The following is an 8,921-nucleotide window of genomic DNA, read 5'->3' as shown; positions in this document are numbered from 1 at the left end:
GGGAGCACTGGGGGGGGGGGGACGACGACACAATGTTTTTCCAGTGAACAATCTTCACTCAATATCACGACATTACCCGCGAATGTAACGGTAAAAAAATGACTACAGCCACACAGAAAGCAAAGGGGAACGTGAGATACAAAGAGAGACCGCCTGGGGTATGATCCACTGGAAGGTTGTCAGTTTGAAACCAAATAACGCCGAAACATTCTCAATTTAGGAAAGAGAGTCACTTTCTTCACCCTGCTGTGAGACTGCTCTTGAGACTTTCACTCTAGTGCTGCCACTAAATGACTGGCAGTACAAGGCCGGGGTTTCAAAGGAATTTCCCAGGTGTTAGGGAGAAGTAAAGAAGAGGGAGAGGGAGAGGGAGAGAGAGAGAGAGAGAGGGAGAGAGAGAGAGAGAGAATGTCTCTCTGATATATATCCTGCCACCTGCAATCGTATTTCCACCAGTTGTTTCTGCAAATAGGAATCTGTTCCTAAATTGCTTTGTAAATGTCACAGGAACCTGATATCTGTGATTTTTCCGCATTAAAAATATGACTTTTTGGGATTCCATAAATCCAAATTTTTAAACATTTTTAAACTGAGTCAGTACTCCTGTTAGAGCTGGGCGATATGGAGAAAATCATATATCCCACTATTTTTGTGTGTATATGAGTAAGAAAAATAAAAGTTAAAACTTGTTTTGAACAATTTCTTTTGTCATCTGCAGATTTATTTTAAGTAAGGGGGAAACAGATTGATTCAAGGACTTTTTTTTAGGCCACATAGCCCAGCCCTAATTGCTCATACGCAATACAACATGTATGTATATTGTAAGCTCTTCCAGGAAACACATAGGCACAGCATGCAAAACTTTGACTCTCATATCTGAGATAGCATAGGCTGTTGCTGACTGGAGGGATACTAATTACAAAGTCAGTTACTTTACTCATGTGTAACTTGCTGTTTCACAAAATCTGCTTATACAATAAATGCATAATGTACAACCCCTGCTGATGTCTGTGTACTGATGAAGTCTAACTATTCAGTGTCATTTAGGGATATATTGGTAACAAATTCAACAAAACCCCACGATTTAATCCAATGCATGATTGCCACAGTTTGGTGTTATGGTGCTCGTTGCTAACCTGACTTTCCTGTTTCAGAAAGAAGATAAACGGTTGTGGCAGGCAAAAGAAAAGATATTGCGATAGCCTTTTACTGAGGTCTGATGAAAATGAGTTAGGTTTAAAAGCAGCACACTATAAAAATATATAATACAATATAAATAAAAAGACTATAGCACAGGAATAGTTATATCTATGTCATATGTACTCGGAGTGGTTTCTCAGGAATCTCTATTCTATTCTAATCATAAAATGCTATTACTGTATCACAAATAACAGACAATTCTTGTTAACATCTGCAGCTATCTAACTATACTAAGTGGTCTAAGCGTGATCTTTGGGTGAAAGGAGAGGAAGGCTTGGAAAAGTAAGTAAGTAAATAAAGTTCTATCTTTGGTATGTTTTTCTTGAAAAATATGGTGGTAAACATGTCACAGAGTCACGTTTTATCTAACCATGGAGCACACAGTAAACATCCTGTAGTATTTGGGGCAATTTCACAAAATTTCACAAACATTTTTGCACATGTGGAAGGCATGTAATTATTGCATTAATTAGAGTTTAACCTTCATGCAGCTGTCTGTTGTCCTTGTTAGTGCCATTAGCTGTAGACAACTTTGCAATGCTTATTGCTATCACTGGGTTTAAAGTTGTTATTACCATTAAGCTCCATACAGTGTTCTACATGTGATGAAATTGTCACAGTGGCTCTTGGTTTCATTTAGTTTTTGTCTCATCTTCCTCTGGCTGCGGCTTATTTCAAAACTCCAAAAATACTGAGGAAAAGACATTACTATTCTTCACATATGGGTTATCTCAAAAACAAAGAACAAAGCAGTGATGTGAGATAAATATATTCTGGCGAACTAGGATCTTTTGTGTCAATGTGCATGTTTTGTTTGACATTTTTAAAATACACATATTATGCTATACCCATTTCACATTTGGCAGGGTATTTTTTGACTCTTTTTTTTTATCTGCACTTTTGATTTTGTTGCATTTCTTTTTTTTTATCAAAAATGTCTAACGGTCTAAAGCAGGAACAGTTCCACAGAAAAGAATGAATGAAGGATCGCTGGTCAAGGTAACCCTAACCCAGTTTGCTCATTTGAAAGCCATGGTGTCTCTCTCTCTCTCTCATGGGCAGGCCAAATTCTCTGGGCGGGCAAAGCAGAGAAAGGGGAGGTAACCAGGAATCCAGATCGGCCCATCTGATCTTCCATTTTCTCAAAGGCAGAGCAGGATACCCATGGCTTGGTTTACACCTATCACCATTTCTAGCCAATGGGGGACCATAGGCAGGCTGGGGGAAAGCCTATTGATGCTAAAAAAAAAAACTCATGAAGTTACATTTTCATACCATGGGACCTTTAAAATAGTTGCTGATTAACTTTTCTGTAGATCAACAGTTAAGCTCAATACAAATCCCACTATGAATGTCAGCCATTTATGACAAAGAGTGACATAGACTAACCCTAATTACAGGTGGACATTAATTTCTGTTTCCAGAGTTAATTTAATAACAGTCTAAGTGGAACCCCTATAAGCCGACATCATGGATTTTCACTTTACCTACACTTCAGTTAACAAATAACAGTTGAAAATCTGTGTGCACACATACATTTACCTCTCCTACCTTTATGTTTGTCTGCCAATCTCGAAGTGTCTGTCAGTCTTTTTCTTTGTGATGTCTTACAGTTCAATCAATCAATAAGTTCATGTTTTTGCTAGCGTTCTGCTTTATTTCGGTGTCTCGTTGCAGAACCATCTTGAAAAGTACAAGATAAGCTTTTGTGCTATACCGCCTCCCTCGCTCCTCACACACGCACAGACAGCGGATCAATAGCAACCTCCTCCCCCTATCTTACATAATAAACACCAAGGCCTAAACAGCAAAACAGCCTCCATTCCACCTGTGTGGCCTGCAGTAATAGATTATTTGGTCCCTTATGGGGAGACAATGAGAAAAAACAGAATAAGAAACCAAAAAGAAGAGGAACAATACCTTAAGGACAAACACAAAACAATGAAGAGCACAAAGAAGCAAGACAGAGAGGAAGGCAGAAGGAGACCAGAGTATGTCCCACATGGCTCATATTTCAAAGCTCTGAGGGATGTTTTTTGAGAAAAACTCTTATAAGGTAAGATGGGAAACCATTGTGACTGGGCAGAAACACACGTGTTTAGACACTTAAAACACATAAAAAGCTTTTGGCAATTATACACACACACATACACACACACATACACACACACACACACACACACACACACACACACACACACACACACACACACACACACACACACAATCCATCAGACAGCAAAGTCTCTCCTGAGGCCTCCAAAATTGAAATTACTTGAATGTGGGATTACATTGGGGTCTGTGGGTAAAAACAGAACATGTGTATACCGGTAACTGTTTTCTAACAAGCGGTAAACGTAGAGTTTAAAATACATCAAAATCAAAAAGGGTCCATGCTGAAGTAATGGAGCGTGCTACAATACTTCTGGTGTCAAACAAACTGCACGCAATACAGCAATACAATTTGCTTCACAACTGTTAAAACTGTTTTTATAACCTGCAAGCACATGTTGCATATGGAATGTAAATGTAGAAACAGACATAAGATTGAGAGAGGTGGAAAACTCATGGTATGGTTGTACAGTGTGGAGGATGAGAATCTGTTAGACAAGGCTTCTCAGTTACCCTCTCCTCATTACCACATGGTTAAGCAAATTTGCACGTATGCGTTAACTGTTTGACACTGATGGGAGAGAAGGGCGTTGTGTGTATGTGCGTGCACATGTGTAAAGCTGCATGCTAGCCTATTTGATTTGGGTTTTGACATCCCGCTCAGACCTCTTCCAGCCCACAGCCCACCATCCAAATGTCCTGTCAGTGACCTCAATTCACTTAAGCATGCCAATTGGTCAAATCAGCATCAAGCTCGAGCTGAGTTGAGCCAATGACAGGCGTAATATCAAACCTAATCACACAGATAGATCCACTAAGTGGGTCAGCATAGTGATGCAAGTCTTGCGAGTCCTGCTTGGCCTAGTTGAAGCCGAGGAAAACTTCGTAATTCATGGTAAGAAACTAAACTTTAGTAAGAGCGCTAATGATTGTGACCTGCAATGTATTTTTCAGGCAAGAAAGAATGGCCTTGGTCTTACAACTGGGATGCTCAAGCCACAATTTTAGGCATTTACAGTGGGCAAGGTTAGCAATCATGACGACCACCATTATTTTTTCATTACATTTTGGCTAGTTATCAACCATTATCATTATCCACATTAGCAACTGGGACCAATTTCATTCTTCATGTATTTTAAACCTAATGGTCGGAATCGCTGTTGTTATGTGAACCCCTTCTGACTTTGAACATTTCCATGTATTAATGTCATTTGTATCAGTATTATGCGGTCCTCTGGGATTTGGGCTTCTAAAAATGTTTGAAAATGTTGTTGAAAATGTCTAGAATCCATGGCTGTCAAATGCCACAGGGCTATTTTTCAGCAAGATACTGACACATTCTCTCTCTCATTGTCTTTGTTAGTGATATAGAGTATTAGTACATATAGTTTAGTATATAGAATATGTACATTCTGAAAGACTCTAAATGTGAGCTATTCTTGACTTCAGTCAGAACATAAATGTATCTGGAATGAGGCTCTGTCTATATCATGTTGGAAATGTGAACCAGTCAAACAGCTGTGAAGCAGGACCCACTCCGTGACAGGGAGGCTGTGGGGGGGGTGGGGGGGGGAGGAATAAGTTATGAATAAAGAAGGGAGGGTGGAGAGGTAAGCAGATGAGAGGTGGTGGAAGGGGGGGAGAGAGACAGTAAAATGCTGCCGTCACTTAAACTCTAAAATGAAAGATCGATGAGCTTATTTAAATGTGCTCCCAGAGACGAGAGTTGGCTCATATAAAGCCTCACATTTATGAGGAGGGGTGTGGGCATCGATTGACTGAGGCAAAGAGAGGGAGAGAGAGTGAAAGAGGGAAAGGGAGAGGGACAGAATGGGGAGGAGGGAGGGAGAGGGGCGTGGAGAGATCAGGAGGATCAACCTTGGCTCATGAATTTCATCCTTTTCCTCCTAAAATAAAACGTCCTAATAAATGCTGGGATAGAGGGGTCGGAACCTGGAAAATGTACAGCCTTCGATTGGCCGCCTGGCACAGCTTATCAATTCAATAAGGCTGCCCCCTCTCCACCACCACCACCACCAACCCCATCCTGCATCTGCTTCCCTAATTTCTAATTCCCCCCCTACCCCAGCAAACACACACACATAGAACCCAACTCCTGCACGCCATCCTGAGGCACAGACATTTTGCAGCAGGGCAGCAGGGCAGCAGGGCAGCAGGGCAAGCCCCCCCCCCCACCGAACAAGACAGCTGGAAGAGGTTGGTGTGTATGTGGGTGGGGAATGGAGGGTGTGGTAACTTGGGTGCTGGTGATGAGACCTTGATATTAGAAGGAGGACAAAAGGAGCTGACAGTGCAGCCACACCATCCCTTCGTCTCCCACCTCCTCCTCAACACCTGGGAGGGAGGAAGAGGGAGAGTGTGACGACTGGGAAAAGAAATGAGAGGAGAGCAACTTTTGACACACACAAAGGTGTTGTCATACCGTCATTATCGATTGAACTGCAGACACAGCTTTCTGAGTGACAAGCATGTTGCGCCGCATTCCCTCTCTATCCCCCCTCCATTTCTCATTCTCGCCCACTTTGCCTGCCACTCCCCTCTCCCTCCTTCTCCTCCCTCCTGACTTTCTCTCCCTTCTCATTCCTCCTCTACCTTCTTGCACTTAGACGACACAAACATTCTCCATGCGTTCACAAATAGATCACCCCCACCTCTAACACACACACACACACACACACACACAAATATATGCACAGACATTCCTAAGACCCCTCCCCATAACCCCCAAGTCTCAGCCTTTCATTCAGCACACCATGCCATCTGTGACCCAGAGAAGACTGTGTGCCGACGCCAGCCTGACCTTTTCTGTGCTTTTGTTTTGGCACTCTGACATGATCCCATGAGATACATGCACACATACAAAAACACACAGATGCACACAAAACACTAATATCCCCAATTTCTCTTTGCCCCCTTCTTCTAGAGCTGGAAACAAAACCAAAACATGGAAACACACATTTTCGACAGACAACTCTGGTTGTGATCCAATACACCATCATATGCGTCTTCATTCAACAATTACTTCAGTACACACAGTAAATGTTCTGCAACCACAAGTCACACACTTATATATATACACACCTGCAGCACAACAGGGTCAACACTGCTAAACAAAGCTAAAGGAAAATGTTCTGCTGCATGTGTTTGTGCCAAATCCAGACCTGTAGTTAAGCAGGTCATTGACTGAGTGGGGGATTATCGATGCTTAGAAACAGGAACCCCCCACCCATACCCATCCTCAATACCTTAATCCTGCCATCCTCATCATACAATCTAAGCATCACAACAATAACAATAATTTACACATGCACTATATAAGGTACCTCCCCCACAATCAACCTGACTTCATTTACAGAAAAACTTTGTTGTAGGCCTAAAAAACACCCCCACCCCACCCTCCTGCAGGGACACATCCCAAACAGGCAAGCAGTTATACTTGTCATCATTTCACTTGTCCCCTTTTTACCATGGTCCCAGTGACAAACGAGTATGTCAGTAAGTGCTTTTAGACAATGCACAGTACAGTGACAGCCTTTAAACACTTACAGTATGAATAACTCTAAATACATGTATGAATATTAATAGTCTTTAGTGGAATATCTGACATTTGAACCCAGGGTTCCCGGGAGTAAAGATCTTACCTTGCCCGTGCAACATGTGGCAGCTGCTGCCGAGGAGGAGCAGGAGAAAAAGAGGCTGACACCGGCTCCCACTCCGGGCCGTCCCCGTCCCCGTCCCCATCCCCGTCATCGTCCGCCGGCTCCCTGCCGCGGGTCGCTCCACACTCTCTGGGAACCTCTTAGGGCAGCACATTTCCAGTTTAATCATGCGGGAGAGGGGATCAACAGTGTCCGTGTCCGCTTGTGCTTTGCTGCTGCAACTCTCTCTGCCCTGCGCACGAGTGGGAAGAAGTCGGAGCGGAGAGAGAAACGGGCTTCGGCTCTGCGCTCCTGGTTCACCGCTGTTGCTGCCGGAAAGCTCCCGGATCTGACTCCCTCGCTCCGGTGTCCAAAACTCAGCAGGCAGCAGGAGAATGAGGAAGGGGGGGTCGTATCAACAGCAGAAACACTTTCCCTCTCTATAGTGTCAGGCTTTACGGTTTAACGGCACGGCAATCCCTATGTATGTGCTGTGGCGGAGTCCTGTGATATCTCATTTTCGGATTGATCCGAGCAACGAATTAATACAGTTAAGTGTGTTTTGGATTTATCCGCTTATTCTCTGCCATCGAGCTCAAATCCACGCTTGTTTTTAATGTCTTTACCGGGGATGTGTCCCTGTTTAGCTGTTTAGAGAGAAAAGCAATAAAACGCGTAAATTATTTTCCCTGTGTGTGTGTGTGTGTGTGTGTGTGTTCTAAAAATCAATCCAGTAATTGATACTGTGAGTACCCCTGTTTCTGTAGTGCAATCAAACTGCACAGATAGTCTTTTCCCCCCAAATATGGTGATGGAGAAGCGTGATGGGATGCCGCCTGTTATCTAAAGTTATAAGTCCTAATTAACTGTTAACTAGCAGCTAAACACGTCGTTTATCAACACCCACTCTCCCAGAAGGGGTAGTCTTGCCTCGGATACCCGATAGCTAACTCGCCGTAGTGCGCTAGGGTCTCGGATTACACGGTTAAATAGAACACAACAGGTTAGCAAAAAAGCAACAATAAAGACGCATTACAAGTTTCTCAGCAACAACTGTGAGTTTTCCTTTCTTTACTGTGCGTTCACCGGTGAAGAGTTAACGTTAGCTCGTATAAGCCAAAGTAACAGCCTGTTTGAACTGAACAAACGGCCGTTACTAAGACGGTAACGTTGTATTACTCTTACTGCTGCTACTGCGACACTAGCCTTTTGCTTTTTCATCCAGTCTTCAGCGGTCCTCCAAAAACAGTCCATTCGACGAAAGAAACCGTTACTTCAAAACGTTTTATCGTTATCCGTTCATACTCACGGGGGTTCTTGGCTACAGTTAGCGGGGCACTGGCCGTTTTTCTCCGTCTCTAGCACCCTGTTGGGGCTTGGGGAGCTGACTGAGGCGATGCGTCTCCCTCAACTGAACACCTGCCACCGTCCTCGACACAGACTTGGGGGAGAGAGAGAGGGCTCTTGCAAGCAAAGAGTTGATATTTAAGAGCCAGAATTTACTTTGTCCACTAATTTTCCCATTCTCTTGCTCAGCCTCTCCGTTAATCTCTCCCTCGATCTATCCCAAACTCAAAAACTAAACTTCCATTCACTATCATCCGTTGTTGCTGATTGGTTGAGCTGAGTGCTCCCGCTGTCATTATTGGACAGCCCAAACCAGGGGGCGGGAAGCAATTCCAGCATTGCGAGCATGGTGGACGGCGCCCCCAAGCCCCCCCACAACGTGTCTGTAAGTTGTTGTTGTTAGCTTGTTTTACACATTTCCTCTCAAACTAGATAACCAGTCAACCATTTATAGTTTTTAGGGAAACCTCATGATTAGTTATGTATTACATATTGGAGAATTTGTGTCAAAGTAGTTGGGAAGGTACTGGCAGTAGGCTAGTGTGTGTGTGCGTGTGTGTGTGTGTGTGTGTGTGTGTGTGTGTGTGTGTGTGTGTGTGTGTG

General features: G+C 43.4%; 1 protein-coding gene across 2 annotated transcripts in view; it reads right to left on the bottom strand.

Moving 5' to 3' along the window:
* sdk1a (sidekick cell adhesion molecule 1a) overlaps positions 1 to 8,579 on the bottom strand; it is a 223,655-nt gene extending 215,076 nt beyond the window's left edge. For both annotated transcript variants that reach the window (XM_034885383.1, XM_034885391.1), the window contains exon 1: positions 6,975 to 8,579. In XM_034885383.1, coding sequence (XP_034741274.1) covers positions 6,975 to 7,161 — 187 coding nt within the window. In that variant the 5' untranslated portion in view covers positions 7,162 to 8,579. The remainder of the gene's footprint in view (positions 1 to 6,974) is intronic.
* Between the last annotated feature and the right edge of the window lie 342 nt (positions 8,580 to 8,921).

This window comes from Etheostoma cragini, chromosome 2 (assembly GCF_013103735.1).
Source record: "Etheostoma cragini isolate CJK2018 chromosome 2, CSU_Ecrag_1.0, whole genome shotgun sequence".
Lineage (NCBI taxonomy): Eukaryota > Metazoa > Chordata > Actinopteri > Perciformes > Percidae > Etheostoma > Etheostoma cragini.
The sequence above is the reverse complement of the archived record's forward strand: the minus strand, read 5'-3'. Positions and strand labels throughout refer to the sequence as shown.